This window comes from Panthera tigris, chromosome C2 (genome assembly GCF_018350195.1).
Source record: "Panthera tigris isolate Pti1 chromosome C2, P.tigris_Pti1_mat1.1, whole genome shotgun sequence".
Lineage (NCBI taxonomy): Eukaryota > Metazoa > Chordata > Mammalia > Carnivora > Felidae > Panthera > Panthera tigris.
In genome coordinates, this window is record NC_056668.1 from 6,069,492 (window position 1) to 6,094,676 (window position 25,185).

The 25,185-nt window shown below is 49.3% G+C and overlaps 1 protein-coding gene across 1 annotated transcript; it reads right to left on the reverse strand.

Moving 5' to 3' along the window:
• Window positions 1–328: 328 nt before the first annotated feature.
• B3GALT5 (beta-1,3-galactosyltransferase 5) lies at window positions 329–25,167 on the reverse strand. Its single transcript, XM_007090495.3, has 3 exons — window positions 25,105–25,167; window positions 2,345–2,505; window positions 329–1,301 (listed from the first exon to the last, which is right to left on the reverse strand). The coding sequence occupies exon 3, from the start codon at window positions 1,299–1,301 to the stop codon at window positions 366–368; it is 936 nt and encodes a 311-aa protein (XP_007090557.1). The 5' UTR covers window positions 2,345–2,505; window positions 25,105–25,167; the 3' UTR covers window positions 329–365.
• Window positions 25,168–25,185: the final 18 nt, after the last annotated feature.

The window sequence follows — 25,185 nt, forward strand, 5'->3', positions numbered from 1 at the left end:
ACGTTCACTGGCCGGGAGCCTTGGGACGAGGCCCTGTGCCTCTGCACGCTGCTGTTTCCTGCGTGTCAGAGGGGGACACGGTGGGGACGCAGTGTGGAGACGGCCCCTGCAAATGGGAAGACGTGGGCGTGCATCACATGCTTAGTGCAACAGCGTAGGTACTCAGGAGATGGCATCTGTTATTGCTTGGGCACCAAGCGGTTTCTCTCAGGCTCACGTGCTGGTTCAGACGTGCAGGAGATCACCCTCCCCTACCTCTCCCCCCTCCTCGCTCCCCCCCCCACCCCCACGTCGATCCTCAGCAGTGCCACCCAAGATCTTCCAAAGCTATCGGACGTGTGTCCACGGGTGCCCCCGGGCTCTCCTCATTCAGCTGGGCACTCTTCCCCCAGAGAATTTTCCAGAGCCTGCCAGTAGCTCAGCATGTGGTGAGGCTTGACGAAATGGCAGGCCACGATCTTCTTAAAACGACACGTGGAAAAGCGTAACCCGTTTGGGAAGAAGGTCTGCTCGGAGTGAAGTTCCTCCAGCCTGATTTGCAGTTTGGCCAGGCAGAGCCCCACGAAGACGTCCTCCAGCTTAATGAACGGGACGCTCTCCGAGACGTTGTACACCTGACCCGCGACATCGCTGGAGAACACGTAGCCAGTGCCCGAGCAGAAGGGCGGGTACTTGTCCCACGGGTATTCGTACTTACTGACAAACCACTTGTTGTGCTTCTCCCTAATGGGAAACTCGTTCAGTTTTAAGAAGCCGGTGAAAAAGCGGGTGGTTCTGTTTTTCTTCAGAAGCAGCTCGGTCAGGTAGTAGACGTTGACGAACATGTCGGAGTCCGTTTTCATCACAAAAGCCGCCTGAGGACAGAAGCGGTGAATCCACTCTATGCCCATCATGGTCTTCAGGGTCAAGTTGAAGTAGGCGTCCATGAAGTCCTTCTGGATAATGTCGCGATGCTGCTGGCTCTCCTGTGCCACCAGTCTCGACAGGTCCTTGTTGGCCGTGGCTCCCAGGAGGAAGAACGTTTTTATTTGCTTGCCACTCACGTTCTTTTCTTTCCCCCACGTGTTCCGGATGACCGTGCGAGCAAACAACTGTTCGTGGGAGGAGGTCACCAGCAGGACAAGGAAAGGGGGGTCCTGCCTGCAGTTGATATCTGGGAGCTGAAGGAAGCTCCCTCTTTCTTTCTTGAAAACAAACGGCTCGCCTTTAAAAGGAGTCAGACTGTACATGCTAAAATACAAACAGAGGGCTCCCAGGACCACCAGCGAGATATATACCAGTCGCATCTTCACAAAAGCCATCTGAAAGGAGCAAAGCGGAGTCGTTAGACCTCAAAAGGAGGACAGCGTGCTTAGCTCTGCCCCGGGAGGCTTAGCGGGGGGAAGACAGAGACGCTGGGGTCTCGTTGCACAGGTGGAGAGCCGTGCGTCAGCAGTGAGCATGGATGCCCGACAGGGTCGTCCACTCCAGAGCGTGAGGCCCGAGCACGGCGCTCCGGGCCAGCCCGCCCTTCGCCCATGGGGCTCTCAGACTCCCCCTCTGACACACGGGATCGGATCTCCCACGGGGTCCTTCTAGCTCTGCCCGTCCCGGACTCCGTAACGAAATCCAGCCAGAGAACCTGCGCGACTGGAAACCACGTGTTCTAGGTCTCAACGTACGAACCATCTGCATTGTTCTCTGACGGAGTCAAGCACCATCCTACCGCGCCCAGAAAGAAGCAAGACCAGTGTTGTGATCTGTACAACTTCGCTCCCCCCGCCTTACCCGGGAGGCTACCTTCCAAGACCCCCAGCAGGTGCCTGACACTGAGCACAGTGCCGAACCCCCGTTCCTAAAACTTGCTAATTTTTAAATTAGGCACAGTAAGAGATTAACGGCAATAACGAACAATCCAATAGAGCAGTTTTAATCATACACTGTAATAAAAGTTACGTGAATGTGGTCTCTCTCTCAATATCTAACTGTGCTGTCCTCACCCTCCTTGGGATGATGGGAGGTGACAAAATGCCTGTGTGATGTGATGAGGTGAGCGAGGCAGGCGGGTGACGTCGTGCTAGGCTGCTGCTGACCTTCTGATGAGAGGTCAGAATGGGGACCATCGGCTTGGGGACAGCGGTTGGCCGCGGGCGACTGACACCTTGCAACACAAAACCTCAGAGAAGGCGGGGGGGATACCGTACCTTGGTTCTGTCCCTGCTAGAGGTGCTGGTTTTACTTTTTTAGGTGACTTCTTTCAATGTCCTGATTCTTTCGTCTTGTGCCCACTCATCTCTGTCATTGTCAGCAAATCCAGGACCACCCGTGTTAATGTTTTGTAACATTAAGAAAGGAAATCACTCACTTTCTCCTGGCTCCGATGGACCCTCTGGCTTGAAAGCTAAGCCACGGGGTAGATTCCGGGAGGCAACTTGCCAAAGAGCTGTCAGTGAGTGCCAAGGGGCACTGTCAGGTTCCGGACTCACTTCGTTTGTCCAAAATGCGGATTCTCATCCTCGAGAGTCACTATGAGGAAAAGACAAAAAGAATAGCGCCATTCAAATCAGTCATGCCTCGCCAGCAGCCCCTCCCTATTACATCGGCCGTGCCAGACAGAACCACATTACCACCTACCCAGGTGACCTTGAGAAGCATTTGGGCCCCCCCCCCCGCCCCACTCCAGCCTCACTTTTCTTATCTGCAAAGTGGGTGCGATCAAGACAAACTCTGCTGCCTGGTTCACCTGTCGACAACAATAACAGCATGCAAATACCCAAGAAGCCTGCTGGGCCTGAGGCGCAGGACAGCACCGGGAGCTCAGTAAGGGGACGCGGTGGACTCATAAGTCAGTTTGGGTCCAATTCCTCATGCTGAAAACTGACCTCCTACGTAAGAGTCTGTAGCTGAGGCTTACAGAATTTAACACAGGGAAGAAATCCATCTATTGTCAACTTAGTGCTCCTGTCTGCAAAATGTCTTTCTGCAGGGAGCAAGACAAAAAAAGCACCTGAGTGGAAGGATGAGAGGATCAGGGCGCCTGGGTGGCTCAGTCGGTTGAGCATCTGACTTCAGCTCGGGTCATGATCTCGCGGTTCGTGAGTTGAGCCCCGTGTCGGGCTCTGTGCTGACAGCTCGGAGCCTGGAGCCCGCTTCAAATTCTGTGTCTCCCTCTCTCTCTTCCCCTTCCCCTTCCCCTGCTTGTCCTCTGTCTCTCTCTCAAAAATAAATCAACATTAAAATTTTTTTTTAAAAAGAAAGAAAAGGAAAGAACCCTGAATCCAACCTTCCACCGGAGGGCACCCAGTATCAATAAGGAACAAAGCCTGGAACACCATGTTTCAAGCAAAGGAAATACATATCCCCCAGGTTCTGCCCCTCACAGTCTGGCTGAGAGGAGGGAACCCTTAGCATAAAGCAGCTCCACGGACAGAGCCAAGAACAGGCAACTGTCTCTGCTGTGGAAGCCCCACCTTCAAAACCCACCGGGACCAGTCTGCGTGGCCCGGCTATCTAGTCAGTAACGGAACAGCAGTTTATTTAGCAGATTCTGGGTCCCCGGCTCTGCTCTTTCAACCTATGAGCACTACAGACACGGACACAGAGCCTGGGAACTGGAGTAGATCAGTATTGTGCATGAATTATAGATCAAGGCAAGCCAGAAGGCGGCAGGTCCCTCCCTCCCTTCTCTGCCTCCTGCCCTCCACGGGCTCCTCTGTAGGTATCACTACAGCTCCAGGCTGGGGCAGCTGTGTTCCTCCTGGGCTGGCGTGCCCAGAAGGCCAGGGGTGTGCCCTCCTAATACTGTACAGGGCTGTGCACAGGTTAGACCCTGGGCACGTTCAAATTACAAGGGAATAAGCAAGTAACAGCACATCAAGGGCCTTTAGGGCAGGGAAAGGTGTCTGCGGGGAGCCCAGGAGTCAGCGTCTTAACGGACAGTCATGTGGAGGGTCCCTTCCCAGGCCAGGTGGGTAAAACTCCTGACGTAAGGCTACAGGGCCTGAAGACAAACGGAATGGAAATCCATCTCCAAGGGCAGGAAAACATCTGCAAAATCAAGTTTAATGGACTGGGCTGGGGCGGAAGCGGGGGTGCAGGGGGGGCAGGCAGGAGAGGACCTCCTCGATCTAAAAGGAAAGGGGTGATGAATGGGACTTCAAGAGATACCATAAAAAAAAAAGATACCATCAAGAGAGTTCAAAAGCAAGCCACAGAATGGGAGAACATATCTGCCATACATTGATGTGACAAAGGACTATTATCTAGACTCTGTCAAGAACTGCTAAGAATCAACAAGAAAACCACAAAAACAAACAAAAAAAACCCCACACTTTAAAAAAAAATGAATTGTGAACAGGTATTTCACGAAAGAAGACATCCAAATGGCCAAAACCCAAGAAAGTACATCATTAGTCATTACGGAAGTGCAAATGAAACCACAAGTACCACAGCCACCCATGAGGATGACTAAAAGGAAATGGGCGTGTAAATTAATACAAACACTTCGGAAAGCCGTAACCGTCTGGCAGCATCTACGGCGGGGAAAGCTGGACGACATGACCCAGCAAACAACTCCTGAGCTCAGACACAATAGAAATGGGGCATGGCCAAGAACGCACGGAACACATTGCTGCCCGTTAGTGCCAAAACCTGTGATATCCATCCGGGTCCAAACAGGAGAGAGAAGCCACACAGTAATCCAAAGGGAAAGTTTAACATAAAGAATTGTTCCCATAACAAGGGATGTGAGTGACGAGAGATTAGCAAGAAGCAGAGATCTCTGGGGCACCTGGGTGGCTCAGCCGGTTGGAGCATCCGACTTTGGCTCAGGTCATGATCTCCGGTTTGTGAGTTTGAGTCCCACATCGGTCTCTGTGCTGACAGCTCAGAGCCTGGAGCCTGCTTCGGATTCTGTCTTCCTCTCTCCCTGCCCCTCCCCAACTCTCTCTCTCTCTCTCTCTCAAAAAATAAACATTAAAATTTTTTTAATTAAAAAAATTTTTAAAAAGAAGTAAAGAGAGGTCTAAAAACACAGGAACAGCAGACATAAGGAGCAGAACTGCCCGTAGCAGAGGAGAAACCCTGAGGACAGTCCCACAACCCGGCCCTGAGATGCAGACCTCCATGACAAGGGCACAGCCTGGCCCACTGACAGCACAGAAGTCACTGTGGGCCCAGAGTCATTTTCACCAAGTAGTCAAAAAAACAATGAACATGGAGACAAGACACAATACATTGATAAAGGCACAAACGTAAATTAAAAATTTCTTTGGACAGCAGAATGGGCCAATCAAATGTGACACAGCCATTAAAAAATACAAACTTCTGATATACCCACTATGTATTAATCTGATAGACATTACGCTGAATGAAAAGAGCCAGACATGAAAGTTATGTTCTGAATGATTCCACTGATAAGAAGCTCAAAACCAGGCAAAATAGATCAGTGATGATAGAAGCCAGAATAGTCGTTACCTTTGATGGAGGGATTATTAACCAGGAGAGGGCACGAGGACCCTTCTGGAAAGCTGCTTTTATTCTTGATCTGGGTAGTGGTTTACATGGGTGTAGACATATGTAAAATTTCACTGAGCCATACGGGTTAAGACGTGTGTACTTTGCTGTATGTAAGTTGTACCACCATTATTTTTTAATAATTTTAATTAAAAATAAATCTCTGAAAAGGGGAGATCTTCTATAACATAGCCTGAATTTATTTGGCCACAAATCTGATTCCCACCCCACTCCACCCCCCCACCCCCCCACCCCCGCAAAACAACCACCACCACAGGATGTTTCATGGACCAGTGTATCACAGGACAAACCTGTTTTGTGCCCAGGTCTTAATTTATAAAGAGGAATGAATGACAACCCGGACAAGTCAATGTCATTGAAAGAAAATGTTAATGTTACGGTTTTCTTAGAAACAAAAGACATGGCTTGTCATTCTGGGCCACAGGAAGGTCACAGCTTTTGGTCAGGAAGCAGGAGCAACAGACAGGTTTGAGCCTTTTGTGGTAAAGGCAATACACACAGCAGGGTGAGCAGCTTAGGACTGGCTAGTTTGAATAATTCTGGGAGCCAGCTCTGGGGATGGCCCCTAGATACCCAGCACCTGGCCATGGGATGATTAAGGCAGAGGAATCTTATCTCCTGGGACACAAAGGCCAGGGGGCAGAGGACCTGTGACTCTGGACAGGTTAGTTTGCATATTCAAGATCTGGTCCTGGCTGGGTCCTACCTTATCCCTAAGAATTGACTCAACCTGGGAATCTTGGGGGGGGGGGGGCAGTCCCTCCCCATCCAGAAAGCATTTTTGTTATTGTTGTTTTTAAGATGTCAAAACGTAGTAGCTTACAGAAAATTAAAAATAGAATTCATAGGACCCCAGGAAACGAAGCCTGGGGCTTGCTTTTTCTGGGAGCTCTCAAGTGTTGACAGCTGCTTTAACCTACCAGTTGCCCAGACAAGGAAGACAGGCTCCTTGATCAAAGTGTGCGGTTTCTACAACATTCTACAATATTTCATTCATTGCCAGGCCAGGACCATCTCCACTTTCCATTATAAGTCAGCTTAAGATGCCAGACAGCAGATTTTAAAAATCCCTTTTTGTTCATTTCAGGCAGCCTGCTGGGATGGAAACATCGAGGAATTTGGAAACAGAAGATCTTGTTCACGTCTGGCTCCATCAACAGGGCGCCGTAATTTGGCCCAGGACACTTCAAGGCTGCTGATCTGCGTCTTTGTCTCCAACTGGGATCGTGACGTCTGCCTCACGGGGTGGCTGGAAAGCTCTGACTTCATGGCAGTAATTATTTCCGTCCTGGGTCTTATCCCAGTGTGCCCTCTGAGAGTATCGACTCATAACTCGACTCCTCTTCAAGCTCCACCTGGCCAGCAGTATTCGGCCCAGCGTGCTTCCGGTCACAGACAAGCAGGGCACCCTGTTCACGGGGGGACCCAAAGCCAAAGGAGAGCGGACAGAGCGGTCAAGAAGGCCCTCAGAGAGCCTCGCTCCTGGCTGGCTGCTTCCAAACATATAGGATTACAAAGGAAATCAACGACGTTGGAATAAGTGCACCAAAATAGTTTTTAAAGTGCACCAGGGCAATGGGTGCACTTCATTGCATCATCTGACGACAATTTCTGGCTCCAGGTCTGATAACTGCCTCAATTTTGAAGGCAGCGGGAGCCGTGCCCATATTTGGATATGTTTACAACTACTATCACGGGATGTGAAATCACGGGTGATTTCTTTGAGAGACAGAGTCACGGGCTCTGCTGCGTGGGTCCGTGTCTGCTACGGGCTGATCTGTGTCCCCCTTGAAATTGGGGTGTTGGGAGTCCTGCCCCCCCACCAGTACCTCAGAACGTGACCTCATTTGGAGACAGGGTCTTTACCAAATCGCCATAAGGTCATCAGGGTGGGCCATCATCTAGTTATAACTCGTGTCCTTATGAAAAGGGGGTATTTGGGGGCGCCTGGGTGGGTCAATCGGTTAAGCATCCAACTTTGGCTCAGGTCATGATCTCGTGGTCTGTGAGTTCGAGCCCCATGTCGGACCCTGTGCGGGCAGCTCAGAGCCCGGAGCCTGCTTGGGATTCTGTGTCTCCCTCTCTCTCTGCCCCTCCCCCGCTCATACTCTGTCTGCCTCTGTCTCAGACATAAATAAACATTTAAAAAAGTTTTTTTTTTTAATTTTTTTTATCTTAGAGAAGGGGGTATTTGGAAACAGACACACACAGGGAAAACACCACGTGAGGATGTAGGCAGAGCCGGCGTGATGCATCTACAGGCCAAGGAAGGCCAAGATGGCCAGCAACTACCGGAAGCCAGGAGAAGGGCCCAGAGGAGAGTCCCCCTCACAGCCCCTGAAGGAACTATCCCCTGCCCACACCTTCGTCTCAGACTTCCAGCCTCCAGAGCTGTGAGACGACACCTTTCCGTTGTTTTAAGCCACCCGCCTGGGGTCCGTAGTTACAGCAGCCCCAGGAAGCTAATACGGGGCCCACGTTCATAACGGAAGAAAGCACAAAATCACAGTTAGAGGCTCGTGAAAATAAGAACAGAGGGTTTTTTCCCACAGTAGGTGTCGGACCCCAGGTCTGGTGCACAGGGTCCCACACAGCCCGTGGTGGACAGGCTCGCACACCTGAGCCGAGGACGGTCACGCCTCAGAACTACCCTGGAGGGGCGGACGGCACCGTGGAGCTGGAGGCACTGGGGGGACAGCCCCCACACTGCCAGTCACTCTTGAGAAGGTGTGCGTGTGTCCCTCCCTGCTTCTCTCCGCTCCAGCTGGCTGGCTGGTTCACAGCCGAGCTGGGGCCCGGCAGTCAGGCTGGGGTTGAGCAGAGGGGGGGATCTGTGGCTACACCCGTTTACCACTTTGGGGGATAAAATGTACTTGTTTTGTTTTTGTTTTAAGAGAGAGAGAAAGAGCGCAAGCAGGATAGGGTCAGAGGGAGAGACAGAGAATCCCAAGCAGGCTTCATGCTCAGTAGAGTCCAACATAGGGCTTAACTCCACAACCCTGGGATCATGACCTGAGCCAAAATCAAGAGTCAGATGCTCAACCGACCGAGACACCCAGGTGTCCCTAAAATGTACTCTTTAATTATATTTTTAAAAATTTTTTTAAATGTTTATTTTTGAGAGACAGAGAGAGAGCGTGAGCGGGAGAAGGGCAGAGAGAGAGGGAGACACAGAATCTGAAGCAGGCTCAGGCTCCAAGCTGTCAGCACAGAGCCCGAAGCGTAGCTCGAACTCATGAACCGTGAGATTATAATCTGAGCCGAAGTCAGATGTTTAACCGACTGAGCCACCCAGGCGCCCCTTTTTAATTGTATTTTAAAAATTTTTTAATGTCAATTTACTTTTGAGAAAGGGACACAGAACACGAGCAGAGGCGGGGCAGAGACAGAGGGAGACACAGAATCCGAAGCAGGCTCCAGGTTCCGAGCTGCCGGCACAGAGCCCGACGTGGGGCTCGAACTCACAAACCTCGAGATCATGACCTGAGCAGAAGTCAGACGCTTAACTGACTGAGCCACCCAGGCGCCCCTTAATTGTATTTTTAAAATGGTTACACTGGCTGACAATTTAAAATTATTTTCCTGATTAACAAAATAAACTTCAGCTCTGTTTCAACCCCTCTCCGGTTTACAAACTGTTTTACCTTCTATCCTGGCTCCTGCGAGACTCAGCAGAAGCCCTCAGGAGGTGGCCAGTGGATGCAGCCTTCCCCACCAGCCGCCCCAACCGTTGTGCAGCCCGTGGCCGAGTCATGTGCGGGCGTTTAGAGGGGTCTCCTCCTTAGTGGAAGGACATTCAAGTGTCCCAACCCAGGGGAGGGACGTCTCGGCCTTTCACATCATCTCATGAGCCCATCCAAGAGCTATGAACAGAAACCCCATTCATCATCCGTCTTTCCTGCCGCTGGTGGCTGAGGGACGCTGTGTCAGTGAAATGTCCCCACAGGTCTGGCCTCGGGGGCATCCTGTGCCCGTCTTTCCAGGCTGACCAATGAGGACAGAATCATATCCTGTCAGAAGAGCCCTCGGTGTGGCCCGTGGCTGTCACAGGCAGTGAGCACTTGCCCTCATCCCAGGCCCTCCTGAGAGGCCCCCCTGTGCCAGGCCGGGGTCCGGGTGCCAGGAGCTCCACGATGAAGACAGACCTGGGAGGGGCACACAGCCCACAGCACAGGCAGGACAACAGCTACTACTGAACACAGCGAGGAGGACCGTGTGCCGGACAAACACTCTCCGACCAGGCTCCCATCGGCTCCTCAAATTCCTTTCCCAAAGAGGCCTTGACCTTCAGACTTCTGCCCAATTTTAGCTAGAATCCTGCTAGGTTGGTTTGGCCAGACCCCGGAGCTCTGATGTTTCTTTCCTCTTAAGAACCTCTCATCTGCGGGGTGCCTGGGTGGCTCAGGCGGTTAAGCATCCAACTTCAGCTCAGGTCATGATCTCGCGGTTCATGGGTTTGAGCCCTGCGTTGGGCTCTGTGCTGACAGCTCAGAGCCTGGAGCCTGTTTCAGGTTCTGTGTCTTCCTCTCTCTCTGCCCCTCCCCTGCTGCGCTCTCTCTCAAAAATAAATAAACATTAAAAAATTAAAAAATAAAAGAAGTTGTCATCCACTGACTGCCCCCGCCCCCACCACCACCCTGCTCCTTGGCTACACACCCCACTTGTCTGTGCCATATTCGGAGTTGAACCCACCTCTATCCTGCAGTCTCCCCCCACGGCGATAGTTCCTGCCTCTTTATCTGCTGACCAGCTCTGGTTTTTCTTGGAGAGCGTAGAGGAGAGAAGAGAGGTCTGCCGGGGCAGGGGTGGGAGGGGATGCTCCGGGGAGGCCGAGGGGCAGAGGCAGGGAATCCGGAAGTGCCTGGTAGGTTCCAGAAACAGGGCAAGTTGTACTAAAGGAAAATCTGGGTGTCAGCTTAGAGACCAGGCAGGGCAGGCTCAGGACCTTGCATTTTCTGAGGACCCCAGGGAGCCCACAGTCCTTCCCGAGGCTTCCCACCCTGATGAGCCTGGGGTCCGATGGGGCCTCTCTCTCCTACTCATAAGACAACAGAGAAGCCTCCCACTAACTTTGCACATGGCCGCTCCAATCAAACCAAGGAGGCATCTGAGGAGATACAGTGCAGGATTCATGCCAATGATCAGTTGTCTCCGAGTCGATGAATTTAGAGCTTTCAGAAGGCATTTTGAGGAATGACATTTTAGGCAACAAAATACTGCAGACTGGGCGGTACTTTGAGCAACAGACCTTTATCTCTCGCAGCTCCGGAGGCAGGAAGTCAGAGATCAGCCCGCCAGCATGGTTGGGTTCTGGGGACAGTCCTCCTCGTGGCTTGCAACAGCCAATCTCTCACTGTGTCCCCACGTGGCAGAGGGGGGAAGAGAGAAGGAGAGAGGGAGAGACAGAGAGGGAGGGGAAGGAAGGTGCACAGGGGCTCCCTTGGGTTCTTGGGTCTCTTCTTTACAAGGACACTAATCCCACCACCACACAAGTCCCACACGCATGACCTCATCGGGACTTCATTAGCTCCCAAAGCCCCCCCACCCCCGCAAATGCCACCACATACATGAATTTGAGGGGCGGGGAGCACAGTTCCGTCCAGAGCAAGGATCGTCCTCCAGCATTCACTGAGCACCTACTACGTGAAAGGCTGTGTCACCGCGAGCAGTCCCGGGGTCTCCTGAGACTCCTTGCATCTTCCTCAATTACAGGAACTTACTACCCAGAGGAAAATGTCGCCTTTCCACGCTATCCGCTGTGCTTCCCACTGGGAAGGGCCATTTCCAGACCCTCTAGACTTTGTCTCCTGAACATGGACAAGATGATCGTACCTGGCCTGGTGACACGAACCCAGACACTGAGAGAGACGTGAACGTGCTCGGGGGGTCTAGAGGCACCCCTGCTGCCCCCTTGCTCTGCACTCTACTCCCTGCTGAAGCTTTCTCTATTAAAAAAAAAAAATGTTTCGCTAGCAGCTCTCAAGCCTTCAGAAACCAAAATCACAGCTCAAGGTTTTTAAAACCTGATTCCTTTAAACCTCTGAAGCGTTCTTTCCCAAACAGTCCAAATAACACTGAGCAGTTGTACGGGACAGTTGCATCCACAGCGTCAAAGGGAGCCACGGCAACAAATAGTGTCTGTCCACAGATTCAGGAAGGGCCAATCTACGGTGGGCTTCTTAAAGCATAAGGTCTGGGGGCGCCTGGGGGGCTCGGTTGGTTATGCGTCTAACTCCAGCCCAGGTCATGGCCTCTCTGTTCCTGAGTTCGGGCCCCGCATCGGGTTCTGTGCTGACAGCTCAGAGCCTGAAGCCTGTTTCGGATTCTGTGTCTCCTTCTCTCTCTGCCCCTCCCCAGTTCACGCTCTGTCTCTCTCTTTCTCTCTCAAAAATAAACATTTATAAATAAATAAATAAATAAATAAATAAATAAATAAATAAATAGTTTTGGTGGAGCCTGGGTGGCTCAGTTGGTTAAGAATCCAACCCTTCCTATTAACTCAGGTCATGATCTCATGGTTCGTGGGTTCAAGTCCTGCATCAGGCTCCTTGCTGCCAGTGTAGAGCCTACTTGGAATTCTCTCTCTCTCTGTCTCTCCCTCTCTCTCTGCCCCCCTCCCCCGCTTGCTCTCTCTCTTTATCTCAAATAAATAAGCATTTAAAAAAATTAAAAAATAAGCTATGGATTATTTCAGTAAGCTAAGAATTGGGGGCCCTTCTTCTGACCAAACGCCAAACAAAACCAACGGGTAATATGCAGAAAGGATACAGCACCACATCATGAATGGGTCTGCTGATTATTCTACACAGTCAACTATGTGACAAAAACCTGGAAAAATTGGAAAAGCTCTTTGATTGCCTGGGTCTGGTGAAATACAGGCAGGAGAGTACTCTTTAATCCCATGTAAAACATCCTGAAAACAAGTACAAGAGATTTCACGGGGGCGGAGGGGCATCTTATCCCTGATTAGTCCACACTCCTGTGGCCCAAAGGGTAGAGCCACAGAATCTAGGCTGCCTGGATGGCCTCAACGTGAATTCTAGAGTGATAGGAATTGAGCATACAAACCACAGAACAGGGAAGAGAAGGAAGAATAGTAATTAAAACCAGTGAATGTGATCATTCTGCAATTTGGCCTGCCCATATTTTAATTAAAAAAAAAAAAAGTTCATTTATTTATTTCGAGAGAGAAAGAGAGAGAGAACAAGTGGGGAGGGGCAGAGAGAGAGGGAGAGAGAAAATCCCAAGCAGGCTCCATACTGTCAGCACAGAGCCGGACTCGGGGCTCAATCCCACGACCGTGAGATCACGACCCGAGCCGAGATCAAGAGTCAGACGCTCCACCGACTGAGCCACCCAGGCATCCCGGGCCCAGATTTCACTTTACATTGAGGTGCCCTGAACAAGAGGCAGAGGACAAAACGGGCAGCGTTCAGGTTGGCCCGTGCTGCCTGCGAGGTGTCTTCGTGGCTTGAAATTTCATTTCTGGACGAGTAGGTTCAGCCAACCTTTACGATGACGACTCAGGGCTCCTTATCAGTTAGCCCCTGCCCTGCACCATCTGTTCCCTTAACATCGGCACCTCTGCCCTCAGGCCACTCCTGTTCCCTTCCAGTCCCACAAACAGACCTGTTCTTTCCCTTCTGTGCAGACGTCCCTCCCTGCGTGCGCTCTGGGCCTCCACCTGCACCCCCACACGCTTCCGCTCAGCTAACTTAGCTCACCCCTCACCCGCCACCCCCAATGCCTCAGCAAAGCGCTGCCTTCATTTACTGCTCATGGCACCCACCGTCCGGTATTTTGTCAATTTCATTAATGGATCGTACTGTATTATTTCCTTTTTTTATAGGAGTTTCATTTTCAAAACTTTTTTTCATGTTTATTTATTTTGAGAGAGAGAGAGAGAGGGCGGGGGAGGGGCAGAGAGAGAGAAGAGGGAGAGAATCCCAAGCAGGCTCCACACCGTCAGCATGAAGCCTGATGCGGGGCTTGAACCCACAAACTGTGAGATCATGACCTCAGCCAAAACCAAGAGTCAGACGTTTGACCAACTGAGCCCCCCGGGCGCCCCATACTTTCTTATTTTTTTGTGCAAACCTTGGACTGGCTTTCCCGCTGCTTGGTAACTCCTGCTGCTTCGTCCAGCAGAGCAAGGACCGCTCTCCGTCGGTATTTTTCACTGTGGTAGCAACTAACAATGCACCATATTCGCCTCATAGAAGCCCAAAGGAAAGCTCTGTATGAGCCAATGAGAAGATGCCCACGTCTCCAAAAGCCAAAGCTTGCTTCTTTGCAACGTGGATACACTTCCTTCCCTGAAAACCCTTGCTTTGTATGGCATCTCCCTGGGATGAAATTTTTTTCGCAAAATTTTCCGCTGCCTTAGGTATTTTTGCATTGTGTACATTTCATAAGACCTCAATTATTCCCAGAAGAAACAGAACCTGGCGTACGTCAATGGAAGAAACAGCCAAACCGAGAGTTTCACCCCCTACTGCTCACCCTGAGGGGGCTGGCGGGTTACCAGAGGCAGCGTGCGGAGTGTTATGAGGGTGTTCAGACAGAACATCAAATGCTTTCGTATGGAAGGGAACAAAAAGCCGTGCAGAGAAGGAAGACAGGAATGAACTCCACACATTAATTCCAGCGTTTGCCTACTGGTCCCAGGAGGTAGGCATATGGTTAAGAGAATGGAAGAGAAATTTCCCTGAGAAAATAGTGCATGTACATGGTAATCAACCACGGCTGTGCACACACAAAGGTCAGAAGCATTCATGATTTGTCCACACGGCGGAAGGGACCCTTTGAGAGGAGCTAATCCTCTGCCGAACAGCCTCCTGGCCCGAACCCCGAACACCTCACTCTCCAGGGCCCGTCAAGAGCACCCTCGACGTGCTACTTTCCTCTGATGACGGAAAAACTCTCTCTTCACAGATTTGGTCACTCATGGCTACCTCTCAACCCTGACAGAAGAAGACCACAAAAGTCTACAAACGAGCAAAAAAGCTGAAATCCAAGTGCCAGCAGGCAGGCCCATCCTGAGGCTTCCACTGCTGATTGCAATGCTGACCATGTATCTCCTGCTAGAATTAAAGCCCTTCGGACAGTGGGCTCTCGATGTCACCGCGGGAGGTGTGGCAGGTGATTTCGACCTCAAGGTGACGAGCTACGTTCTTAGGCCTGTGGGGTTTTTTCCTACAGGATGATCACTTAACTTCCCTCAGCTTCTCTTACTTGCTGACTGTTCAGGAAGGATCGCACTGAGAACACGTGACTGACTAGGAAACGAAATTTGTGTTTCTAACAGAAATAAGGCAACACATCATGACGTCTGCTCGCTGGGCTCAAGATCACTTGGCTTGGCCTGAAGCCGGTGCCTCTGCCCAAGTTCTGGACAAAACTTCGAGGCCGTGACGCCTGGACAAGAAACTCACTGATCGGGGAGGTTGAAGGGCCCCTTTTCATGATTCAAACACTGACCTACACAGCTGCCAAGACACTTCCCTCAACCTTGCAGGACTGTTCAACCTGCAGGTTCATTTACAAACATGAGCCATGAAGAGTAAACCAATGGACACTTGAGAATTAGCAAATGTTAGAAAGACTGGGCAAACATCTTTGCAGTCTTCTTAAGAAAGCAAATTTCTACCCGACACCCTAGAAACAAATTTTACAACTGACATTTGTATACGAACATTGTTCTGGTCACAAATACTCTTACCTAGATCACAGTGCAAGCCTTGTAGAGACACCTCGGTCGCAGGGAAAGTGAACGTCGTTATGCCTAATAACGAGTTCAGTAGTTTAAACTGAACTGTTCCCTCACTACTGAACTTGAGAAAACCTTACCATAGTGGTGACAAGTAATGTTGAGTCACACCTACTTTTTAGGAGTCCCTTATTGCCGGGGACCAAGCACAAGACGGCCAGTCAAGGCAAAGCCTCATGGCCCTCAGGTAGTGCACGGAGCCATCTGTCTATCTCCGCTTCCCCCTCTAGGTGCATCATGGCACCCACTGCCCTACTCCCTAAAGTACTCAGCCTTCTAATAAAAGAGTCCAGTAGTCACTTTCCATCGGGAATCTTCGGATCAGGAATGATGGGATATGTACCTGCTTTGCTTCACTCCCCAGAGGCCCAGGAACCTCAAGGCCTAACACAGTGGTAGGAGGTGCGCAAATATTTACTGAACAAATGATCTGAAGTGAACATCCGGGCAGAGTCTACGACCATCGCTAAGCTCCAATGCTCTGCTGTCACTCCTTCCTCTCAAGGGGCATTCACACTCACACCTCAATCCCTGTCCACACTCTGGGACCCAGGCTTCAGGTCCGGGGGGAACTGTGAATTTCTTCCTCATTGGTTCCAATGACAATAGATAATAAGGAACAACGCAAATGTGTTGACTTTTCGCTTACGATGACGATCACTGCCTGTGTGGATTTCTGCTGTAGGTCTGACTGCAAAACAAACATTCGCTCCAAAAAAGTGTTTAAGAGACCTTATCCCAACCACCTGACACGTTCTGGGAGCTCACCACTGCCTCGTCCACCAATTAGTTAATTAATCTTCGACCACAGCAACCTGCGTCCACACCCACTGCTCATCCGAAAACACCCTGCCAAAGGTGAGCCACAGCCTGTTTGGGGTCAGGAAAGAATTCACAGGGGGATGCGCAGAGCCTAGCCCTGGTCCCCGGTCTATTGAGAACACTGCCCATCACCAGCTTGCTCCTTGCACAGAGTTCGGGTGGTAGATGAGGACAGAGTTGAGAAATGCTGGAAAAGGCAGAGTGACTAGGGGAGCAGAGTAGGATCGACAGGAAGATGAGAGACACCAGGGCAGGAGAAAGGGTGGCAGGGGTTAGCATACAGAGGGAGTAGCAAGAATTGAAAACTTTGCTGGGCATTATGGATGGACTCATCTTCGGTGTTCTTCAAAAGATTTCAGGAAAGGTTCAAACTGCCGTTTTGGATACCAAACTGGTGACACACACATACATATCAGAAGAGACTTTGAAAACATCATGTCAAGACTGAGCCACAGGGCACACTGCTTTTCTCGGCTTTGTCTTCTATGACCTACTTGTGATGTCAGGGGTTTCTGTCCAAGCTCTTCTCCTTGTCAGCGCCACACTCCTTAGCTTCGGTGGGGTGCCCACCTGGTCCGATCTCCCTGATCTTTCTCTCTGACTCTCCTTGATTGGCTCTTCTTCCTCATCGTGCCCCTAAAATCCAGGTGTGCCCCCGATGCCCTCTTCTATTTGACACAATTATCCGCTCCCATGGCTATACACAAAACAATCCCCGAATGCATACTGTCCTTCCACGCTTTTTGCCTGACTCCAAATCCAAGTGCCACTGGACATCCCACCGATAATCTCAAGCTCCACTCTTTCTCTCAGACCGAAGGGCCTTGGAATCCACTCAGTGCCACAAGCACCAGACCCGTGGTCATTCCCACCATTTTATCTCACAAACTCTAGACTTAACCACCTACACTCTCGCCTCCATGCTGTCAGTCAGAAGAACATTCCCGAAACTACAAGTCCAATAGCATTGCTCTAACACTTAAGACTTTGCAGTGGCCACCCACCACAGTGCACCCTATCCTCCTGCCACAAGATGGCTTCAAAGTCCGTGAATGCGCCATTTTGTCTCATGCAGTCTATCTAGTGAGCGTCTTTGAATCTTGTCGCATCCAGCTCAAGCTCTGCCCCCATAGTGGTCTCTTCCCCAGTGAGGAGGCTTGACCAGTTCCCTTCTTGGCACCACAATTCTTCGTACCTACCTTTACCATGACTCCGCCAATCACAGCTATTTGTTTATACGCCTCTCCTACTTTACTGTAAGTGGTTTGGTACAGGAAATGTTTTACTCATATTTATTTAAATCTCAATGCCTCATATCACACTTTGCACATAATAGAGGCTCCTTAAACATTTAATGGGTGTGTAAATAAATATTTACTGTTATGGGTTAGGATTGTGTCTCTTCACCCCCAAATTCATATGCTGAAGTCATTCGAAACCCCCAGGACCTCAGAAGGTGACCTTGTTTGGAAATAGGATCATTGGAAATGTAATAGGATCCGGTCATGCAGAGTAGTGTGGACCCCTAATCCAATATGACTGGTACCCCTATAAAGAGGAAATGTGACACGGGGCACCTGGGTGGCTCAGTTGGTTAAGCGTCTAACTCTTGATTTTGGCTCAAGTCATGATCTCATGGTTTGTGGCTTCAAGCCCCGTGTCGGGCTCCGCACTGACAGCAAGGTTGGGATTCTCTCTCTCCCTCTCTCTCTGCCCCTCCCCGTCTCATACTCTCTCTCTCTCAAAATAAATGAATAAACTTAAAAAAAAAAAAAAAAAGAGGAGGGGCGTCTGGGTGGCTCAGTCAGCTGAGCATCCGGCTTCGGTTCAGGTCATGATCTTGCAGTTCGTGGGTTTGAACCCCACCTCAGGCTCTGTGCTGACAGCTCAGAGCCTGGAGCCTGCTTCCGATTCTGTGTCTCCCTCTCTCTCTGCTCCCCCCCTCCTCAAAAATAAATAAACATTAAAAAAAACTTTTTTAATTTAAAAAAGAGGAAATGCAGACCCAGACACACATACACAGAACACCACGTAAGGTGAGGGCAGAGACCAGGGTGACGCAGCCCCGGGCGAGGGAACGTCAAGGATGCCCATCAAACCACCAGAAGCTGGGGGAGAGGCCTGGAGCACATTCTCCCTCGTGGCCCTCGGAACCAACCCTCCTCGCCTTGATCTGGGACTTCGGGCCTCCAAAGGGTGGCAGCCAACTTCTCTCGTGGAAGCCCCTCGGTCTGTGGCGCCTTGTTCCGGCGGCCCTAGACGCTTCCGCGTTTACTGAGGAATAAATGATAACGTGACTCAGAGCAGCCACCACCTGCGAGCACAGTGGTGTGAGACAGAATTCCGCCCACGGCCCACGCGCTCTGTCAGCGAGGGCTTCCTCCTCTCTCTGGGAAGACTTTGAAAGGGAAAGTGGTTTTTTCCACACAACTCTTCCCCACTAGATTTTTCTTTCTGTTAGGAGAAAACTCGACAGGGAGGGACAGTTCTCCAAGACAAAGGGTTACACTGAAGACTCGAGAACAGCTCGGGGGCGATTCCCATTCAGCTGTGTCCTGCCTTTCCTGTATTTCTGCCTGTCTTCCCTCCCTGGACAGCCTTCCCTCCTCGGGCCACCTCTAGGCACTCACGGCTTTTCCGTGCACCGACGGAAACCACATTCCCTGAGATGGAAAGAGAAAATGCTAACAGGTGACCATCATCTCTCGTCAAATGCCAGTCACCCCCTCATGTGTCACTTGAAAACCCAGCACCGACGCCAGGGATCAGTGGGAGAAGCCAGAAATGTGCGAGGAGGACATTTCACTGGCTAAGTCACCCATGCCCAAGTGGCCCTGACTGAGTCACTGCCATACGCGTGTCAGGGAGCGTGGCCAAGATTGGGAGTGTGGCCCAAGATTAACAGACCCAAGACCCAGATGCCCAGGAAATCCCCGCTCCGACACCTGGCTTTCTTGTGGGATCTGGGATCTGCTTCCAGGCTCACTCACATTCCCTCCCCTCCAAATCTAGCTGAACGTACACAGCTTTCGCTAAAGATAACTCTGGCAGGAAAACCACAAATTTTAATGTAAAATGAATCACAGTGAAAATATGACATTTTTTTTAAAGTTCATTAAAATCGTTAAACATTGGTGGGCTTGTTAGAGAGTCGTCCTGTTCCACTTTTAACAACACCTCCTCGTTTTGTCACTCTATCTGGCTCTGAGTGCTGGTTGTTATACAACAGGCGGGACCACTTTCCTATGAAAACCCAAACTGGCAATGTGCCCCCAAGAATTTTATTGAGAATATATACTCTATTTTAATAACAAAAAGAAACACAACGTATCAGTTGGAGAAACAAGAAGTCAAATTTAGACTAAAATAAGTGAGGTATAAGCACCGGTTTCAAATCCCGCTCGTGTTCATTTTAAACCAGTATTTCCATTGTTACAAGCACATATACTCCTGATAGCAATGGAACTGTATACAGACTTAAGAGGAAAACAATAAGCCATCATCCTGACCATAAAGCAATAAAGGAATTAAGTTTGATCAAGATCATCCCAAATCCCAACCACTTAGAAATAAAGAAAATTGACTAAGAAGTCAAAGGAGAAATTAAATGTGTAAAAACAGATTACTTATAAAACAAAACAAATGAGACCACCACAGAGCATTCCTAAGGATGTGTTCAAAGTTGCTTTCAGAGGCAAATGCATAGCCTTGAGTATTTTCATTATACAAGAAAAGAGGGGAGCCTGGGTGGCTCAGTCAGTTGAACATACAACTCTTGATTTCAGTTCAGGTCATGATCTCTCAGTTTGTGGGATGGAGCCCCACATAAGGCTCTGTGCTGACAGCATGTAGCCTGCTTGGGATTCTCTCTCACCTCTCTCTCTCTCTCTCTCTCTGCCCCTGCCTTGCTCACGCCCTCTTGTGTGCTCTCTTTCTCTCTCAATAAATAAATAAACAAGCAAAAAATAAACAAACTTTTTTTAAAAAGAAAAGAAAGAAATTTTTAAAAACTAAGCTCTCTCAACTAATTTAGAAAACAAACAAAAAATTACAGAAAAGAGCAGGAATAATAAAACCAAAAAGCAGGACTGGACTAATTCAAACATTAAAACAAAATATTACTGGGGCACCAAGGTGGCTCAGCCGGTCAAGCATCCAACTTCGGCTCAGGTTATGATCTCACAGCTCCAGAGTTCAAGCCCCATGTCGGGCTCTGTGCTGAAAGCTCAGAGCCTGGAGCCTGCTTCTGATTCTGTCTCCGTCTCTCTCTGCCGCTCCCCAACTCTCTCTCTCTCTCTCAAATATAAATAAACATTAAAGAAAAAAAATGTTTTTAATAATGCAATTCATAGAAATTGGTGAAAAGGCCAAATTCTCCCAGATTGGAAGAGTCGCCGACATGGCTGTGGATGAGCTGGCGAGGGGGCGGCTGGCGTGCAGTGATCTGACAAGAGTCAAGTGTCCTCCAGAACATACATCCCTACAGCACAATTCTGAGATCTGTGTTACAAGAAGCCTCCCGCTAAAATGTAGAGAACCGATCTCATTAGATCTGCCCGCACAGGGTGGGACACTGAAATGGCAAGAGTGACACAATGTCTGGGATTAGACTAATGAAGAACAAAGAACAGAATCTAGGAAACAAGAGTCAGAAGACGGAAATTGGGAGCGGAGAGGGATCAAGTGGATACACAGGAGGAAAACCACGTTAATGTGCCAACAGTGGCTGACACAGACACGTCCTGCACACGGGCAACCATGCCAAGTGCTTCTCATGTGATTGCTTGCAAATCCTTCCCACGCATGTTCACGGTGGGCGCCAAAGTTCTTTTTGAGGAGAACCCCGAGAGTGAAGTCACCAGCCCGGGTCCTGGCATGAGTTAAAGGACAAAGTCAGCATCGACAGCCAAGGTAAGGTGCCCCGGGGCCCACAGTCCTGCACCCAATGCTTACTCCCCCACTTGGTGTCACAGAGAAGTATCCCAGGGACCAAGGAAGCCCAAAGAAGGGAGGGCCATCATCAGCGCCAATCCCATAGAGGGCTGCCGGGAGCTAGAAGCTCTTGGACATCCACAACGCTGCTTCCGTGGAGTAACCGTGGCTAAAATCAAACAGCGGACGACACAATCCTTTAGGAAGAAAAGGAAGGTGATGGGGAAGTGGACTTAAACAAAACAGCCCAGCCAAGGAAACAACAGCTAAAAAGACAAGGGTCCGAAACACGGGCCGTGGAAAGGGGTGGGAAGGAATGGAGCCTCGCGGTTCAGCCAGAGACTAGGACAAGTAGGACAGTGATAAATGATGGCTGATGGCAGAAAAGAAATTAATGCTGCCAACATCCTTCCCAGAAGTAAAGTTGATGCCGGTAAGAGAGTCTTACCTGTTAACGAGTAGGGGACTCACTGACAACGACAATAACACTGATTTCAAAAATGGGCAACAGACGTGAATAGACAGTTTTCCACAGGAGAAATTCAGACGGACAACAGACTGATGAAAAGATGCTCAACATCACTCATCATCAGGGAAATGCAAATCAAAACCACCATGAGATGCCACTTCATACCCGCGAGGGGGGCTCTTATAAAAATAAATTTTAAAAAATTAACAAGTGTTGACAGCTCAGAGCCTGGAGGCTGCTTCGGATTCTGTGTCTCCCTCTTGCTCTCTGCCCCTCCCCCGCCTCAAAAATAAACATTAAAAAAAATTAACAAGTGTTGGCAAGTGTGTGGAGAAATTGGAGCCCACCTTTGCGCAAGGCTGGCGGGAATGTACAATGGTGCCGCCTTCTACGATACAGAGCACGGCAATTCCTCAAAGAAGGAAACAGAATTACATATGACCCAGTAACTCCGCTTCTGAGGATCTACCCAAAAAGCAGCCCACACGTCCATTGACAGATGACTGGATAAACAAAATATGGTTTATGCACACCGTGGAATAGTGTTGAGGCTTAAGAAGGAAGGACATTCTGGGGGCACCTGGGTAGCTCAGTCGGTTCAGCATCCGACTTCAGCCCAGGTCATGATCTCCTGGCTCACGAGTTTGAGCTCCGCGTCAGGCTCTGTGCTGACAGCTCGGAGCCTGGAGCCTGCTTGAGATCCTGTGTCTCCCTCTCTCTCTGCCCCTCCCCGGCTTGTGCTCTCTCTCTCTCTCTCTCTCTCTCAAAAATAAATAAAAACATGGGGCGCCTGGGTGGCGCAGTCGGTTAAGCGTCCGACTTCAGCCAGGTCATGATCTCGCGGTCCGTGAGTTCGAGCCCCGCATCAGGCTCTGGGCTGATGGCTCGGAGCCTGCAGCCTGTTTCCGATTCTGTGTCTCCCTCTCTCTCTGCCCCTCCCCCGTTCATGCTCTGTCTCTCTCTGTCCCAAAAATAAATTAAAAACGTTGAAAAAAAAATTAAAAAAATAAATAAATAAATAAATAAATAAAAACATTAAAAAATGTTTTTAAAAAGGAAAAACATTCTGACACCTGCTACAACATGGATGGATCTCGCAGACATAATGCCGAGTGAAATCAACTAGTCATAAAAGACCAGATACTGTCTGACTCCCTTTATATGAGGTTCCCTAGAGCAGTCAGATGAAAAGTCCGCCAGTAGTACAGTGGTCGCCAGGGGCTGGGGGCTGTGGGGAGAAGTGACTGATAATGGGCACGGGGTTTCCTTTGGGGTGATGCAAGTGTCCTGCAACTAGACAGCAGGGATGGGAGCACAACATCGTGAATGTACTGAATTTCATGGAATTGTGGCTAATGTGGCCAACATAATTTTTACCGTATCTTTTTTTTTCACCATAATTTTTTATGTATCTTTTACCACAATGATAAAAAAATTGAAAGTTCACTAAATTGCAAGCTTTGTGGATAAAACTTATATCGATACTGCACCCTAGTAACAGTGTTAATAAAACAAGACAAGGGAAGAAAAAATCAAGGGTGGAAGGGAAGCCGAGATCAGAGCTAGAAGGGATGTAGAGGCTTTTCTATCACTATAGGACAGGTTTTCCCAAACTGCGCCCACCACACACCCGGAGGACCTGCCGTGTGTCTGGGGGGGATGCATCCGGGTGGCAGACAGGTAGACTGCAAGTTGGGGAACCACTGGATTAAACAGAATTAGACGAGCTTCTTCACTGCAGGACTTTGGGGAAACTTTACAAAGTTAACGTTCAGAGTAAATCTCAAAAAAGAAAATTCCTAGGTAGGGCTGCCCAAACTTTTTGGCCCTAGACCAGTTTGTGAAGAACACATCCCACGGACTAATGAAGAAAGAAAACAGACGCAGAAAAAGATTGACGAGTGGGGTTTGAGCTGGGTCAACAGCACAGGTGAGGTGGGTCGGCAGGTAAGAGCCACGGGATCTACGAATCTGAGTCACCAAGAACCAACCACATGAAAAGTGCCTTTCTAACCTCATCATGCGGCTTCTCTAACCATTTAAACCTCCCACACAGTGCCTGGCATGATCAACTTTCATTAGCCTGGAAAAGCTACTCCACGTTTCATCTAATAGAATAACTTCTGCAAACCACTTTCCACACGGCGGGCCACAGGATGCTGCAGATGACTCAAGACAGAGCTTCAACAAGACAAGTGTTAACAGCCTGTGTTACAAGTCAGCAAAACAGGAAACTGGAACACGTGCCTGTCAGTCAATATTAGACACAGCGCTACCACCTAAGTCCCAAATGGGAAGCATAAGTCTGTCAGAGAGCCCGGGTGGCTCAGTCAGCTAAGTGTCCGACTCTTGATTTTGGCTCAGATCACCATCTCACGGTCTGTGAGATCGAGCCCCCACTCGGGCTCTTTGCTGACAGTGTGGAGCCTGCGTGGGATTCTCTCTCTCTCTGCCCCTCCCCAACTCACACACTCACACACATCTCTCTCTCAAAAATAAATAAACATTTTTTTAAAAAAAGAAAGCATAAATCTATCAAAGGATAACAGAAACAGTTCCTTTATGTTGCATGTAGTTCAGTTATCTTTCATACGAATTATTTCCTCTCATGGGACAGTCAGCTGGTAAACTAATTCTTAGAACAGAAGCAAAACCAAGATTCACAGGAGAGTTAGAATGAGAAGAAAAAACTACAGTCCTAGAATGATGAATCTTGCACATTTTGGGGATGGTCACGTGATTAGTTAATAACTAGCAGAGGGGGTATCTGGACACTCTGTCCTTGAGAAAGCCTTATTAGGGTATAAAAAAAAATCCAGTTTGGCTACTTCTGGGTCCTCCAGGAAACTCTTGAGTGTGAGCTAAGAAGCATTGGTGACAGGTTGTATCTATGGCAGGTTGACCACCATCTTTCCATCTATACCCCTACCTTAGTAAGGCCAGCCCTCTACCATTGATTTTGCCTCCTTCAAATTTCTCAGTTTCTTAATCCATGTCCAATTAGATAGACACCTGTTACCTTCCAAAGATGTCAAACACCTGGGCATTGTGCCAGGCTTCATATGAAACTGGGGCACTGAATACCCACTCTGACCTACTGCTCATGGGTTGAGTAACAGTACCAACTCTTACTGCTTAAATGTGTAATAGGGTATTGAGACATTTGCTTCTCTACTTTGTCCACAATGACATAAAACCGTAAGTTCAAATTGGCCAAAAGTAAACAAGCAACAGTCAAATGACAGTATGACTGTGGGCGTGGTCCCTGAAAGCGGTGGCCAGGGAAAAAACACTGAAAACGCCTGAATTTTACCTGTGGGAAAAATTCACTGGGGAAGTGTACCTAGGGGAAAGGTGAGGAACTGACATTCAAAGTGTACCTTCACAAAAGTCTTATTTTTATTGGTCTTCCTTCCTGAGCTTGAGAAAAATGAACAGGGGTGGTAAGTAGGAAGCCTCAGGGAAATAGCCCTCTAGAGTAAAATGGGATCAAAAACCTACCCCTGCCTTCCACTTTCCACAGTGAGGAAAAGCCCAACTGAAAGGAGAATTATTACCACCCCCCAAAATAACTGCCTCCAACACAGCCAGGACTTACCAGAAAGACAAAGGAGATGTAGCAGACAGGTTACGAGGGTCAGCTTAATCTTGTAAGCATTCCTGAAAAAAAGAATAAAGG